General features: G+C 39.5%; 1 protein-coding gene across 1 annotated transcript in view; it reads right to left on the bottom strand.

Annotated features, from left to right (window-relative positions):
• Positions 1–15,826, bottom strand: part of RECK (reversion inducing cysteine rich protein with kazal motifs) — a gene marked incomplete at both ends in the record, with an annotated part of 46,273 nt that extends 30,447 nt beyond the window's left edge. Inside the window, 4 exons of the mRNA XM_080609660.1 lie at positions 3,968–4,004; positions 5,891–5,965; positions 12,160–12,218; positions 15,748–15,826. Coding sequence (XP_080465786.1) covers positions 3,968–4,004; positions 5,891–5,965; positions 12,160–12,218; positions 15,748–15,826 — 250 coding nt within the window. The remainder of the gene's footprint in view (positions 1–3,967; positions 4,005–5,890; positions 5,966–12,159; positions 12,219–15,747) is intronic.
• Positions 15,827–16,198: the final 372 nt, after the last annotated feature.

The following is a 16,198-nucleotide window of genomic DNA, read 5'->3' as shown; positions in this document are numbered from 1 at the left end:
TTGATAATATGATCTATCTTATCTGAAATTCAAGTCTGTCTCCCACAGACATCCTTTTCTTGGTTTCAACAGTATATTTTTCTACAAAATTTTTTAATGCAGAATACGTTTCTCACTTTTGTTGGGATATAGTTAAATTTCTTCATAGTAGCTGGTATGGTGCTATGTTTTGGATTTGTGATGAAACAAGTGTTGATAATACACAGATGCCTTTATTACTGCTGAGCAGTATGCAGAGTCAAGGCTGTTCTCTGCTTCTCACATCACCCCACAAGTGAGCAGCCTGGGGATGCACAAGCTGGGAGGCAACACAGCCAGGACAGCTGACCCAAGAGATATCTCAGACTATCAGACATCAAGCTCAGTAATATAACCGGGGGTGCAGGTTGGTGGCAGCTGCTGTTGCTGCACTGCCTGGGCAGCGGTTGATTGGTTGTGAGCAATTGTCTTCTTTTGCATATTTTTTTGGTGGGGTGGTGGTTTGTTTTGTTTTGGGTTTTTTTTCCCTTTCTGCTATTTTTCAATTATAAACTGTCTTTATCTCAACCCATGAGTTTTCTTTCTCACTTTTATGCTTCTGATTCTCCCCCCTTTCCCACCGATGGGGGAGTAAGCAAGTGGTTGTGTGGTGCTTAGCAGCCTACTGTGGTTAAAGCACAACACTTCCCCTGTAGTTTGTCCCCCATAAAAACACTGTTTCATAACCAGAATTATCTTGAATAAAAGTTTCCCATGTCCCCGTTTCTTTTTTTTAACCCTTTATTTCACTATTCCCATTATCCTAATTTCTTAACATAAAGTTACACAGAAAAGCAAATCGCTGCCCTATGTCATTTCACCCTCTTAATCTATTCATGAATACGGAACTTCTGATGTTTTCAAGACATCAAAACTCAAGTAAAAGACTGCATGCCTGTACCTATTTCTCTTTAAATGTGGAAATAATTAAAGGGAAAGTTTAACCTATGCAGCTGCCCAGCAGCTGTGGAAAATTTGTAACACTTTTTTCTTAGGGCAGGAGGTGGAATTCTTTAGCTCAAATGAACCACACATTTTTGTTATGAATATTAAAAAAAAAATAATTTAAGACATGCACAAATTATATCCTTTACATAGAAATAATAAGTATGAAGTAAAAGAATCAACCACCTAATGCTCTTAAGCCTAGTAGCAATACCTATTCAGGAAAGTCATGCAGGATGTCAAGCTTTAAAAAAAGGAAAGAGCTAGGAATGAGACCAGTGCGCTTAAATACAAATTCTAAGAAAGTGGTGGAAAAAAGTAATTAAAAATCACTGCAATAAATTGAAAACAATCATTAGTAGGTATTTATCATGAACAAAATTGCCTTTAAAATACACTTCATTGGCTTTACAAAGACAGGTGGCATAGAAAGTCTTAAAAGTATGAGGCTTTCATGACATCGATGGGCAAATTAAGAAAACACTAATAATAAATCTATAAAGAAACAAAATCTTTAACTAAAGTAACACATTTTCCCAGCAAATTAAAATATTAGTTACATTTATTAAAATGCAAATTAAACCTTAATGCTTGACACATGTAAGGTAGCAGGATTGCACAGAGGGTTGAGGGAGCAGAAAGGCAAAGGTGAAGAACAGCTTTTGGCTGCAGGCTGCATCCTCTTAGTTCAAAGTGGCCATGTACTATCTGAGTGGTTCAGACCTTCTGGAAGTACTGTAGGTCAGTGATTTAAACTAGCTTAAAGAAACTGTGAAGGCCACGAACAACTGCAAATTCTGCTCACCCTGTACTTCCATAACTGGGGTATGGAGTTAGTTTTTTAGAGATCGAGCACCTTTTTGAAGGTGTTAAAGAAATGGCTGTTGTGCACACATCAGTAGTTTGTAATCAATGTCAAAAAAATCAGAAATTGATGCATTGTTTTAAACCAATTCCAAAAGTAAAAGCATGTCTACATGGAATTCATGCACATATGTTTAACTACATATGTACAGTTAATTGCTAAGTCTTTTAGACTAAAATAATGTAGCAGTTGTTCCTGCACAACTTTCATATATGAAGCCATACAGAGACTCCTTTCAAGCAAAACAGCTATGTTCAGAAGAATATTTATTTAGTAGGAGTGATATTTTGGGGTACAAGCAATCTAAAACCCAAAAGAAATACAATGAGCAGTATGAAAACAAGATTTCCATAAATCTCTGCTGCAATAACCAGCTATATCCAGGAGAAAGACACGATAAATACAGCTGTAGAGCTTTAGCGACAATGTCACCACTGAATAGTCACCAGTGAATCACCACAGAATAATCAAACATCCATATTTTGTGCAATACAGAGCTTGTGGTTTTCAGAAACACTTTTACTGGAACTAAACTGTGCTAAAAGAATGAAGCAAGCTACAAATACAGGCCAATAAGAATGTTGATAAGTTTCAGCCATACTTAGTATTTTCTCGCCAGGTGGCCGTGTCCCCAGGTTATTTATGAGTAGCAGACAAGCTTCCTGACAAAAAACTGGTGTCACACCCCCAAAAGATTCAAACTGCAATTTTCATACAGAAACTTATAAATTAATTTTGTAGTCAAGGTAATTAAAATGTATGTTACACCTTTAGTGTATTTAGTAGTATTAATGGAAATGAGTCCATAGTTCTGATTATTCACCAAATTAACTGACAGAAGAACAATACAGATCTATAAATATAAAAGATCATCTAGTTGCGTAACACAGACTCTCCTCCCATATCTCCAAAAAGTTTCCAAAAGCCACGTCACATTAGCAAGCTAACTTACAATACGCACACACCTTCCTTATTATAAACTTTCACTACAGTCTCCACAAGAATATTGAAGTCAGAAACAAAAGTAAAAAGCTGCATAAACACGAAAAATTGGAACGTCATCCCTGATACATTTATTACTGTGATCCCAAGGAAGCAGGAGCAAAACAAAAAGATGGTAGAAGAAAGTGAAAACTACCTCAGCTTCTCATGTTCCAGCCCTGCATTTGTCAAGAAGGGTGCAAGAAAGCCCAAGTCGGAATTTTGTTCTCTTTTTGAAGTTGCCTACAGTCTGCTTACAGAAAATGATAAAGCCTAAAATCAGAACTTAGTTATCATCCTGAATTATAGACTGGTGGGTCCCTCAGTCATATTTTGCAAGTAGTCTCTTGAAGAGTATCATGTGTGCATGGTCATAAAGAAACTAGGCTTAGGATGAGACACAAACACTGCAACTCCAAAAGATATTATTGGTCAAGTAAAACTAGCAAAATACAGGACAGCAAAACTCTTTGCATACAGTGGGATCAACAGCTCGCCTCTGAAGCCAAGGTCGGGGGGAGTCTGAGACAGATGCCATAAAACTGGCACAGCCTCCTCTTTCCTCACTATCACTTTTTCAACCATAGCATGCTAATTTCACTCGAAGTCTTTTAGTAATCACATGATACAATTAGTACTAGTTAAGTCCAATTTAATCTATTCTTGATCTCTCCTAATGTAACAGTCCTGCCTTGTGATTTATGCTTTAAGTTTCTAAATCCACCCGTACCAAGCAGTTTGGCTCTTGATCTGATACTCTGCACCTCTTTAACTCTTTGTCTAGTTCTTACTATTTTCACTGGTTACTCAGTTTTCTTCCAAATTATACTGCATCTACAGCAAAGTTGCAATAATCCGGGCTAAAGTATACTGAAACTAAAACCAACAGAAAACCTTGAAAGGAAAGAAGCTTTGATATTTCTTGGATGTGTCACAGAAGCACATGTGTTTAATCATACAAACATATTAAATATTTTCTAACTAGAAAAAGAAGTGTTAAAAAATGCACAGGTAACCCAGTTTATACTAAAGGAAACTAGACACCAAACAGTTTATAATGGAAGCATAATGAAAGTTACCACAAAATGGTGCAGGTGGTAGAAAACACGCATATGGTGAAAAAGCAACATGATTCAATAGTAAACTAGTATTTCTTACCTGGCAAAGAAGAATTTATACAACCCCACACTTCTCCCTGAAAAGTAAAATGCAAGTAAGCAAAAGTAAGTCTAGAGAAGAAAAGAATTTCTAGCAGACACAAAACATCATCTTTAGCATTTTTGCCATGGGTTTTAAATATCCTACTGGAAGAATTACATCTAAACATCTTTTGAAGAAGTGCTATGAGATGTAAGTTGAGTACCACTTGCTTTGAATGAGAAGGCTGCCATCAAAAGAGTATGGAATCAACAGAAATGTTTTTGGAGGTGTAGAACATCATGTGATTACCTGGAACTTTCTAAAGTTGTAATGGATGTGTATCTAATGATCTAAAACTGTCCTCCTCTTCATCTGCAGTGGTTTCCCCCCTTAGTAAGAGTCAGTCAGCTCAAAAGAAAAGGGTAAAAAGCTGTTACTTCTACTAGTTCTGCCCCATTGATTCAGCTGACAGTTACTGTACTACTTACACCATGCAATACCCTTTCCATCATGTCACTTGAAGGAATATATTCAACACAATGTCTGTAAGCAGTGCTTGAGAAAATAGACCATCTGATTAAATTTATAATCTATCTGCTTATCCGTGGAATGTCACTGTAACACCTCTCCTAAGACAGGTGGTATCTGAAAAAAGCAAATATGGTATTAGGTTGAACTCTTAACTATTTTGTATCTAGATGTCTTTTCCAAAAGTTTATAAATATTACCAGTTCAGTGATGTTAATTTAATATAACAATCACTGGACAGTAAACTTGCCATTTATAGAGATGGTAATTGGAAGTTGGGAAAAAAAAAAAAAAAAATCATTGTGTCAAGCATTTTCCCCCTTTCAGATACTTTCCAATCCTGTAGTCTAAAAATGCACTCCTTTACTATACAGATAAATTCTACTCTTCCTATAAGGAAATAAAAGATAAAGAAATAGTACCAAAACACCACTTCAATATGTTTTCATGTCATAGGTTTTACTTCTACTCATAGCTGTCTATAACTTTCCAAGGCCTTAGAGTTGATGATCGACAGAAACAAAACATTGAAAAAACATACTTCTGACACACAGGAGGAAAGGATCTATAAGCAAAGACACTCTTTCAAAGTTGCTTATAAAATGTTATTCCGTTATTCTCAGATTTACTGTTTATACATATTGCCCATTTGAACTGAGTATGTGTTTTGGGCTAGCTGGAAACAGTATCGATACTGTTTAGAAGTAACAAAATTACAAGAAAAAAGCAGACCTTTCTGAGGACAAACATGTTGACAGATTCTAGGCTGCCAAGAGATAAAAACTTCAGAATTTACAGTCTGAGTAACAGTGCTTATCTCTTCCCCCATTAGATAATCTCTAAGACAGGGAGCAGACTACTTAATTTTTATTTTTTTTAGTGACACACTACAGCATATTTAAGAAACTATAATCTTACTTAACCAATAAAAGCATTAATTCAGTTTGTCAGATATGGCCATAAACCATTCAGAGCAGCTATGAGGGTCTCCTTGCTTTAGCTCAAACAAGACCTTACAGCATTGTCCCATACACAAGCTGGAACACATGACCTAATTTCAGTCCCAGCCATCAACATCCAAGTGTCAATCACCCAGCGTACTTTTTTACAACATAGGTCAGATTTTTAAGGCATTTTTTAGCTTACACAACCAGTGCACCCAGAAAATTGTCAAGTCCCATATTGTTGCAAGTTTAAAATAAAAATAATTCCGACTTTAAGGATCAAATCTCATTATGAGAATTTTTCTAGTCCTCATAACAAGGAAGGAAAAGCTTGAAGACATACACATATGTTCTACCAGCTAAAGACTCAGTGAGTAAATAAAAGCAAGTAATTTTAAAACCTTACTTTTGCAAGCAAAACTTAAGATTAGTTGTTTGGTTTCTTTAATTAAAAACTAGCAAGTCTTACCATTGATTCTGGGCAATACTCAGGTGCTCGCTGCAGTAAGTGCTTCAAACGGGAATCACTTTTAGAAGACAAAATCTGTTGGAAAAAAACCCCACACCTTAAACCACACAGACTGTAACTACACATTGAATACTTTTTTCAACTGATTCAATAAATTTTTAGTTACACTACTATATACCCTTCTACAATTTTGGCTAACAGATAATATATAAACAGTGTAAAGTTAATAGCCTCTTTTATATATTTATATTCTTTCAAATATGTTGCATTTTTCAATGAAGAAAAGAATTTTTATATTTAGAAGTGAATGAGAATTCCCTCCTCCAATAATTCAATCAGAAAGTTTCCGTTGAACAGGTAGTGTGAAAAATGTAGCGGATTTCTGTCCCACATATCAAAATATAATGCAACTCTTAATTAACCTTCTGCTACATGCTACACCACCTCAGGCAACTAAACTTCCAAAACGAACCCTGAAATAAGAAAATTTTGTGGAACTATGGAACAAAGATAAGCAAAACCTAGACTAGTTAAAGCGATAACCAAAATTAACAGGGGCATGAATACTACCCACATCTTGGGTTGTTACCTGCTGGACTTAAACCATGACACCACCCACAGCTGAACAAGATTAAGTTAAGCACCACCGAAGCAAACTGAACACCCAGAAGTTCATGAGACTGGATGGGATGCAACTGAGGATGTTGAGAAGCTTGCCAATATTATTGCAAAGAAGCTTTGCTACCATTTTTGAAAGACCATGGTGATTGGACGAGGTTCCTGATGACTAAAGAAGAGACAAACATCATATCCATTAGAAAGACGAGAAGGACAATTTGGGGAACTACAGGCTGCTCAGCCCAACCTCCCCCTGCAGGTAGATCGTGGAAAAAATCCTCACAGAAGGCATGTCAAGGCACACAAAGGATGGGAGGTGACTGGGAGCAGTCAGTACAGGCATACCAAGGGCAGATTTAGTCTGATAGCTTTCCATAACTAAAATACTGGTTTAGAAAAAAAATGGAGAACACTGAATGTTACCTATTTTGACTTTAAAAAGGTTTTTGCACAGTTGTACACTGTATCTTCAGAGCCAAACTTGTGAAACATGGATGGGATGGGTGGGCTACAAGGTGGACAACAAACTGCTTGAGCACTAGGGCTCAAAGATTAGCAGTTAGCAGTTCAGTGTCTAAGCGCTGGCCACTTAGAAGTGGTATAACATAGGAGTCCAACCAACACTGTAAAAGGCTTTACTAGTGAGTGGGAGAACAGGACAGAAAAAATCCTGAGCAGGTATGCAGATGAACTTAAACTGGGATCTGCTATTCATATACTAGAGGGTGGAGCTGCCACTCAGATGGGTTTTAACTGGCTGCAGCAATGGGCTGACAGGAAACTCAAGCAGTTCAGCAAGGGCAAACACAGAACCTTGCAGCTAAAATGGAATAATCCCATGCAACAGTACAGGCTGGGTGCTCTCTGGTTAGAAACCAGCTTTGCAGCAAAGGGTATTGGGTCCTGGTGGGTGACAAGTTGAACATGGGTCAGCAGTGCACCAGTGCAGCACTGAGAGCTAACACAATACTGCTCTTCATTAGCAGTTGCACTACCAGCAGGTTAATGTTAGGCACTTATGAGGCTACTGTAATATCAAACCCAGTTTTGTGCCACCACCATGCAAGGAATGTTACTGATGAATTGCAGAGAGTCCAGCAGAAGGCCACAAAAGTTGTGGGACTTTATGATATATCAAGACAGGCCAAGATAAAAGAACCTGTTCAAACTAAAGAATGGTTAAGGGTGGGGGACATACTAAATTCCTGTCTTCCAGTACCTGAAGATGGATTATACAAAAGACAGTTGAGACTGTTCTCAGAGTTGCACAGTGGAGGACGAGCTGCACAAGTAACAAGGTGCAGCACGAGAAATTCTAACTGGATGCAAAGGAAAAAAAAATTCTTCACCATGAAAGTAGGTTAAGTGCTGGAACAGATTCCCCTGAGCCACTGTGGAAAGTCGATCCCTGAGGATATTCAAAATACGACTAAAAAGATTCTGATCAACCTGATTTAATTTTGAAGCTAGCACTTCTCTGAGCAGGAGGTTAGACGAAATGACTCTTCCAACTTAAATTATTTTACACAGCTATACTTAGGAAGAAATCTTGCCTTACCTCATCGACTTTCATATACAATTCTGAATCATGTAAACTTATCTTTTTTCTCAGGTGTCCTTTAGGCCATTTTGTAGTGTTGCTCATTTCAGTTCCTTACAAGAGTAGCAATTTCTTCACAGCTTATTACAAGATACCTTTACCTCATGGATCTTTCTGGTGTTGTTTTTTTTGTTTTGGTTTTGATTTTTAAAGTTTCACGGAAGTGTTAATGTAAACTGAGCTCTCAGCACAACTGAAATGGTTTCCTGGTCCCACACTAATGCTGTTAGTTCTTGTTCCTTTAGCAGTCCAATTAAGTAAAACACTTACTAATTAAAACAAGAAACTGGACAACAAAAGGGACGGAAACAGACCTATTAATGTGGGATATGAAACCACAAATTACAGGAATAACTAAGTCGTGGATGCATTTGATCTCTCAAAAGCAGAAATACATTATGGTTCTATTCTGAATTTGGAAAATGATAAACTCATGGACTGAAAACAAGAGATCAAGAGTACTGGTTTCAGAAACGAGAGCAAGAAAAGAACTGCAGTGGTATTTGGGGTCTTCTGCAGTCATAGAATATGAAAATAATTTGGGTAGGAAGTGATCGCAGAAGATTATTGATTGCAACCTCCTGCTCAAAGCAGGATCAACTGTGAAGCCAGGCCATATTGCTCATGGTTTTATCCAGTCAGGTCATGAAAACCTCTGCAGATGGAGAATGCACAATGTCTCTGTTTTCATGGTGGAAAAGTTCCTCTGTATAGTCAACTAGAAATCTCTAGTTTTAATTTATGGCTGCTCTCTCTTGTCCTCCGCCTGTGAAAAGTTTGTAAATTCTTCTTTTATGAACCCTTCCCTGCTTCTACCTTCTCTATACTGCCTTTCTGCACTGAAGCTTGTTCATGACTTCTCTGTTTAGCCAAACCAGCCTTCTGGAACTTTAACATGTTTTCCTGAGGACTGGGATGGACTACTCTTATGCTTGGAGGAGGATCTGGATAGAGATCTCTGGCGTGGTACAGAGATGAATGCTTCCAGGAACCTTATCGTTGTGTAACTTCCCAGAAATAAACTTAGGAAAAAAACATCAATTAAAGAAAGACAGTTCCACTTATTCCTTCTACAGTATCTGACAGCCTTAATCAAATAATCACAAAAACGAGACAACACTGAAACTAAGCTTGGAATAATACTTACAAAGAATGCAAAATAATTAGATGTTTGTATCATCTTTGTTGACAAACAAACCTGTAATCCAAGTTTTCTTTTTCAAAGGGCTTACTTAAAGTATCTGAAAGTAATTTAAAGTTAGTAGAAGTCCTCAATCTTAATCAAGCTTTTTTCTTTAACTGACAGGATCAAGGAGAATGCCATCTGGCCCTCCTATGCCCTTCACCCTTTTACCCATGCAAGGCTTCCCTCAACAGTACATGTGTCCATGTAGATGAGCAGCCAATGGGTGATAATATGAAGGTCAAAAAAACTTTGTAATTTCAGCAACATTCTAGATCTGAGCCCCTGAAAACCAAATCATTCCAGACAGCAAGTCTCATCTGTAGATGAGTACCTCCATTCTTTGCAGAAGGGATTCTTTCTCCTGGTGGCACTGTTTACAATCAACTGATTAGGCTAAGATGGCTCCTTGATGGAGTTCGTTCCTCTTCACCTTTCTGAGGCTCCAAATCTATTCTGTAAGGGCATATCCAAAGACAGGCCAAGAAACTTCCTCTCACTGTCAGGGGCCACAGACTTTCAGTCTCCACTAAGCATAGCCTCTAGCCATCCTTCTTTCCATGCAATGCGTAATTCAGGCTATTGGCTTTGCAGGTTCTCCACAAAGAGCCTGTCTGGCTCCTGTTTACACTGAGGCAATCCTTCGGCTTCTTTGACAGTTCAGGAAGCTGACCAGAGCATGACTCCCACAGTTTAAACACTACTGATTCAGGGAGAGACTTGGCCATCCCTTTGATGCAGCCCAAGACTTGGATGGACATATTCTTCTTCAAGAGCTCCTTCTGGGTCAGGACCTCCAACATGTCACAAGCCAGTGTCACAGACTGTCCTCCTGGAATTAATAGGTGCACACAGTCTCAAGCAGTACATCTGCACTTCCTGCTTGGCCCTCTCCACAAGAATCAGCTCTGTTAACATCCAAATTCCTGTCTGTGCACCCTGGTCGCTGGCATTCCCTAAGCATTAAACAGAGGTATGGGGCACAAGCCTGCTCTCTTTCCTTGATGTCCCTGGCAAGCAACTTCAGTGTTTTATGGCTCAAACTACCAAGTCTAGAAAGAAAACATTTTTTATTCAATTATTAAATAAATTATGCCACGATGCTACAGTGTGGTGGTACAGACAAGACAACAAGTACATAGCAAATATTTTAGAAAAGGGGTTTAGAAAGAAAGAAAGAAAACAGTAAATCATTCAGCCAACTCTGTCCCCTCACAGTCACCCTCACATATATGTAAATCTACAAATTCTATGTTTAAGACAGGGGCATAGATATCAAATAACACATTCCAAAATGGATTCAACAAAGACAAAGCACTTCAGTTGTGCTGCACAAAATGGTTAAGCTACAGAACCTGAAAATAAACAGAAAAATAGCAGACAGCCATTTTGTTGGCCTACATCAAAGAATCATTCAGAAAACGATGCTACCAACAGCCTGATGTGAGGTCAGTAAGACAGCTCCTTATAGAACAATTTCTGGGGTACCAGTCTTGCTTTAGGCTTGTTCTAGACCTCTCACCACAAAGACTCTGATTTTGCTGATTGTATGAGTAGAGAGAAATCATCCAGATGAGGAAAGATCTGAATATCTTACAAAACACACATAAAATTCTACACAATAATTAGAACCAATATAACAGAAATTAGATGAAATTTGACAGTAAAAAGCTAAAGGCCTTTCATGAAGGGCTAACAACTAACAGGCATTCAACTGATAAACTGGGAATTTCAAACCAATGGAACAGAAGAAAGAATTGGTCAGATTACTCCAAATGCAGCTACTAAACTTGCCAGTTAAATTTGTTTATATGTGGATATCTTTCTCTTACTTACACGTATGTTGTAACACAGTTTTTAAGACTGAGTTCTATACTTCCGGTTTTAATATCATGTACAGTTTTGCTTACCTGTATTCAAAAAGAAAACTATGCTGGAAGGGCTGCAACAATAATTACAGGAATTCAGCGAATACCGTATGCAAAGCGAATGTAAGACTTTTCCTTGTTTGGTCTAACAATAGGAAAGCTGAAAGGGAATTTGGCTGTGTTCTATAAATATATTAGGGAGGGAGAAGGTCAATTTAAACCAAAAGTTTTGTTAGTACCATCACAGACAAATATAAGCTTGATCATAACCAGGTTTAGTGCTTGAACAGCCCCAAAATGGGCAATGAAGACACGAAAATGGGGCAGGTATGAGGTAAGGATAAAAATTGTGTATACGTGTATGTATGCTTTACTGATGCAAAAATTTTATGGATATAAATTTATATAAATACACACACACAAAGCTGTACAACATACTACCAAAGGTAGAAACCTAAACGTAAGTTGTGGAAAAATATTTTCCAAGCTTGAATCCAGCACAAACAACTCTTTGTTATCACCTTATGAACAGAGTAAGCAAGATTTTTGCTGGATTCACAAAGCCATGTATCATAATGATTATCTTAGATACTTAGCTAACAAACAACTGACAGGAAGAATGAACAGTACCAACATCTTGTTCTTCATTTTAAATTCCTCAAAACTTGGAAACATACAAGATCCAGAAACTGGGTAAAAAACCTTTACCCCTCCCATTTCCTAACATGCTTAGCACTTCTCGTCCAAACCCTGACCTCAGATTTTTATGTCAATTTCCCCTAAACTTCAGCAGAACCTGTTTTCCACTATGAAAGGAAAGCTGACTACAGTTTTAAACCTTTCTCATTATAAAATGATATATATATAAACAATAATATTACATCTCATAATCACTCACAGTATTTACACAAATAAATATTTATAAGCCTAATCTTGCTACATCATTGTTTAAGGCAAAATTTTAACTCTCAGGGATAACCCAAATTTCAAACAAGCTTACCTGTTCACAGACATCACGGCACATTAAGTTGTCCTTTGCATGGTAACAACAAGACAAGCCTATGGAAAAGCAGGGGGAGGGGAAAAAGATATTTAAAAGACTTGAAGCACTTAATCATCACTTCTGAACAGAAGTGTCTACTTGATGGCCTATCAGGATGATTTGTCTGGTCCATAAGCAATTTTCCTTCCCAGAAACAAAAAAGAGAAATTTTTGTTCCAAAGCTGCTGCAGATGCATTCATGCAGTCTCACAGAATTAGCCCTGAACCCTCACTGCCACCAAAAGGAGATCTCACTCCCCTCCTGCTTTTAGCTCCACTTCTGCTGCTTAACTTGAACTAGCTTGGCACCTGCCAGATTCCTTTATCAGGCAATTCAATTTATTGCTGGGGGGGGGAGGGGAAGGGGGGAGAGAGAGGAGGGAAAGAATAGAATATTAAAAGTGAACAAATCCCTCCCACCAGAAATCTCCATAGACACTATATGCCTTTGTAAATTGAATCATCTTACAGAACTTCTTTTCACAGAGGTGAACACAGCTGTTCATTGAACTCTGGCTTCCTAAAAACTTGGATCAAAACTGTAAATTGTTTCACTAGCGATGGATGATTAAGAGTGGTTCTGCCTAACCAGATGGAAGTCATAGAGCAAAACAGAGATATGAACACATCAACAGGAAAATGAAAGAGAACTGAAGCGCTGAGACTGCATGAAACACTAAGGTTTAAAGCGGCATTTTTAACATTATACTTTGTTGCGCTTTGTCTCCCTTACCATCCCTTCATTCGGAGTTAAGCTTGGCAGTACAAAATGAACTGCAGAACTTCTTGATACTCATTTTCATCTTCACTGCCTAGTGTTTGCAATAGTGTATTAAAAACCAGACATGCAGAGGTTTCTTTGAAAGCTTTGACTTCTTCGCACACATGGTCATCTAATGATTACAGATTTTTGCTCATCTGTATCTGAACTACACATCACACTGATACAACATAAAAGCAACACGTACAGTGAAAAAAACCCCCAACGGTACAATGATATCACACATTAAGTTGTATTTCACAGTGCCTAGTTACTAAAGAGATTTTGACTGAACTACTAAGGAGGATCTTGGCATGAATTCCTTGATAATTTCACAACATACAAGTGCTTTCATCTGAAAGCTCATAGCTGTTACAAGATACCCAATTTAACACCTAAAAGAATCCATCACCACCAAAATTCTCCAATACTGAAATCCTATGAAAAAAAAAAAAAAAACAAAAAAAACCAAAAAAAACAACGACGACAAAAAAAAAACCAAACCCACAACCAAAAAACAAACCAAAACCCCAAACCTGAAAACATTGAGGAACTGGGAATAAAGCAAAACACGTGAAAGGTTGCCTGAAATAGTCACGTATTAAAATGCCTATTACAGGACTGAGCTGTATTTGAATGCAAAAATCTATCATTCCCGAATAGGAAATAGGAGAAGCCAAAGTAAGACTTCCAATTGGTGAATGTTTTCATTAGTAACTTAGAGACAACATAGCAAAATGCCTGTAATAAATGGGGAGAGCACCAAAATCATGCTTACAACACGATGAAAGAACTAAATTGTGAAATTTACTTTAATGTTTTTTTGCCAATTTTCTACAATCTCAGAAAAGGATTGATATATATGACACAGATGGCTAAAAATCTTTCTGATTTGAAGCTACATATGGGAACCTGTAGGTTTTTCTGCACTATGTTCAGTAAGCCACTGCTTTTTCTTAAGGCAATAGTTGCACCTTATTTTGTGTTTCTGAATTTCAGTGCCTATGCAATCGAAGTGCAAGCATATTAACACAGCATGGGGGAAAACATTCAGGTTCACAAGAAGATATCCAGCAAAGTAATTTCATAAGTAAAAAACCCAACCAAACATGCTTAGGCATAGGCTTACAAACAAAAACACTGGCTACTCAATCATGGGTTTGTTTTGTTTCACCATTCCAGAAATTTTTCACTATATAAATTTTTATTGAGAGTAACCGTTACATTTAAAAGACCCAAGAATTCAGGAGTTCCCAGCCTATGAAAAGAAGCAATATGCTACACCTCATGGTAATTTAATTACTTTTATACAAAATCCTAATCAATTGATGGTACCTTGAATAAGCAGCAAATTAAACTGGCCCAGAGAGATCTTTCATGCTTAAGTCAGAAACAGAAGTTATTAACAATATCCATTCCAAACACACTTCCTCAGTTCTCTTTCCAGCTAACCTCTTCTGAAATGTCATATGACATTTCTTTATCTGTCCCTTACTTTCTTATTTCCATCTTCTCCCGTTCTACTGAAGAATTTCCAGGTTTCATTTCAAAATTTTATTCATGTCCAAACTATGAAATAGCTACACTTCCTTCTTTGGTAAGATCTGCTATTTCAGAAATGTAAGTAGGTTTATCAAGCGAAAGCTGAACTAGATCATGTCACATTTCATTCCACTAGCTTTTTACTGTCTTCTTCCTAAAACCATGCCTCACTAGAAATCAGTGTAGAACAATGAAATGCCCACAAATGCTTCAATATGATTGCAGTCTTCTGCTGTAAAGTATTACATATTTTGTATTTTCCCTTCCCGCAACAGCATTACCAGCATGATATGTTTATTAAAAGCCATTTGCCAATATCTGTGCTTATGCTGCCTTCTTTTAGTTATTTTTTGGTCCTGTCAATAAATTATCTACTATCACAACTGTAATGCAGGAAACTATTTTACCACCATCTTTCTCTCTATTAAAAGTCTTGCCTTCACTTTTTTAAAAAAATCCAATACCCTGGTCAATAGCATTTTTCTTATTGAAAACGTTAGCAAAACCACAAGGAATACAAGCCCTGTAATACAAGGCCTGTTCTGACATTTCATATAGCAATCTATAAGTCAGGTTTTACTGATATGGAGCAAGACATCAGGTCTTCTCCATTTCAAACCACAATCTTGGTTATTTACCTACTGCCAGCATAACAGACGAAGACAAATCCTGGCCTCTCAAGTCATGTAACCAGGTATAAAAGGTCTGTCTATCCCACGACACTGCTAGGCGGGATTTGGTCAAGACGGCCGTACCCTTGCAACCCATTCCTCCCTATCTCATCTATTTAAGTCCCCTCCTCTCTCCGGCTGCCGGCCTTCACACCAGGGTTTCAGGCGGGTGCATTCCACGGGGATGCGGCGGGGGGGGCACGACACAGAGACAGCAGCAGCGGTAAAAGGACCGACACCAGGAAGGCGACGCTGCCCCGCGGGCACTGAAGGAGCCGCCCCCACCCTCACCTTTGGCGGCCCCTCGCCCACCACCCTCCCGCTCCCGTGGGGCAGGTGCGGGCTGCAGTCGATGCCACGATGCCGTCGCATTACCCTCCCGGTCCAGGCAGCCCGCCCTCAGCTGCGGCGAGACACGAGCGACCCGCGGCGCCGGGCCATGACCCATCCCCGCGGTCGACGCCACCGCCCCAAGGCTTCGGCACCCCGCGGGCGGCCTCGTCTCTGCGCCATGTTGTTGAAGAGGGACCCGCGGAACCACCTCCCCTCCATCCTCTGCAACTCGCTACTCACCGTCTACTGCAGGGAAGAGCAGGGGGGCCGCCGCCAGGCAGAGCAGGCCCCAGGGCCACCGAGCGGCCGTTACCGCCATGGCCCGGCCGCGAACCCGCCGCGCGGCCCCGCCTCACGACCCCCGCCCGCCAGACGGACTGACTCTGACGCCGGCAGCGCCCGCTCCCGTCCCTCCGCTGCCTCCTGCCACCCCCATTGGCTGCGGCTCCCCCGTCAGGTCCCGCCTCCTCCGCCTGGCCGCCACGGACATTCCAGCGGGCGAGCGGCGCCGCCGCCGCCGCCGCGGGGTACTGTGCCTTGCGCCGCTCGGCGGGGTAGGTGCTGGGCAGAAAGGGGCACGGCCTGCTCAGCCACAGAGCCGCTGCAGGCCGTGGCCGCGCTGCCTCCCCTGTGCTGCGGGGCGGATGGCGGGACTGGGCTGCCCGCGGGCACCGGTTCTGTAGGGCCTTCG

The sequence above is a fragment of the Psittacula echo genome (genome assembly GCF_963264785.1).
Source record: "Psittacula echo genome assembly, chromosome: 2".
NCBI lineage: Eukaryota > Metazoa > Chordata > Aves > Psittaciformes > Psittacidae > Psittacula > Psittacula echo.
This window is presented reverse-complemented; position numbering and strand designations above follow the sequence as displayed.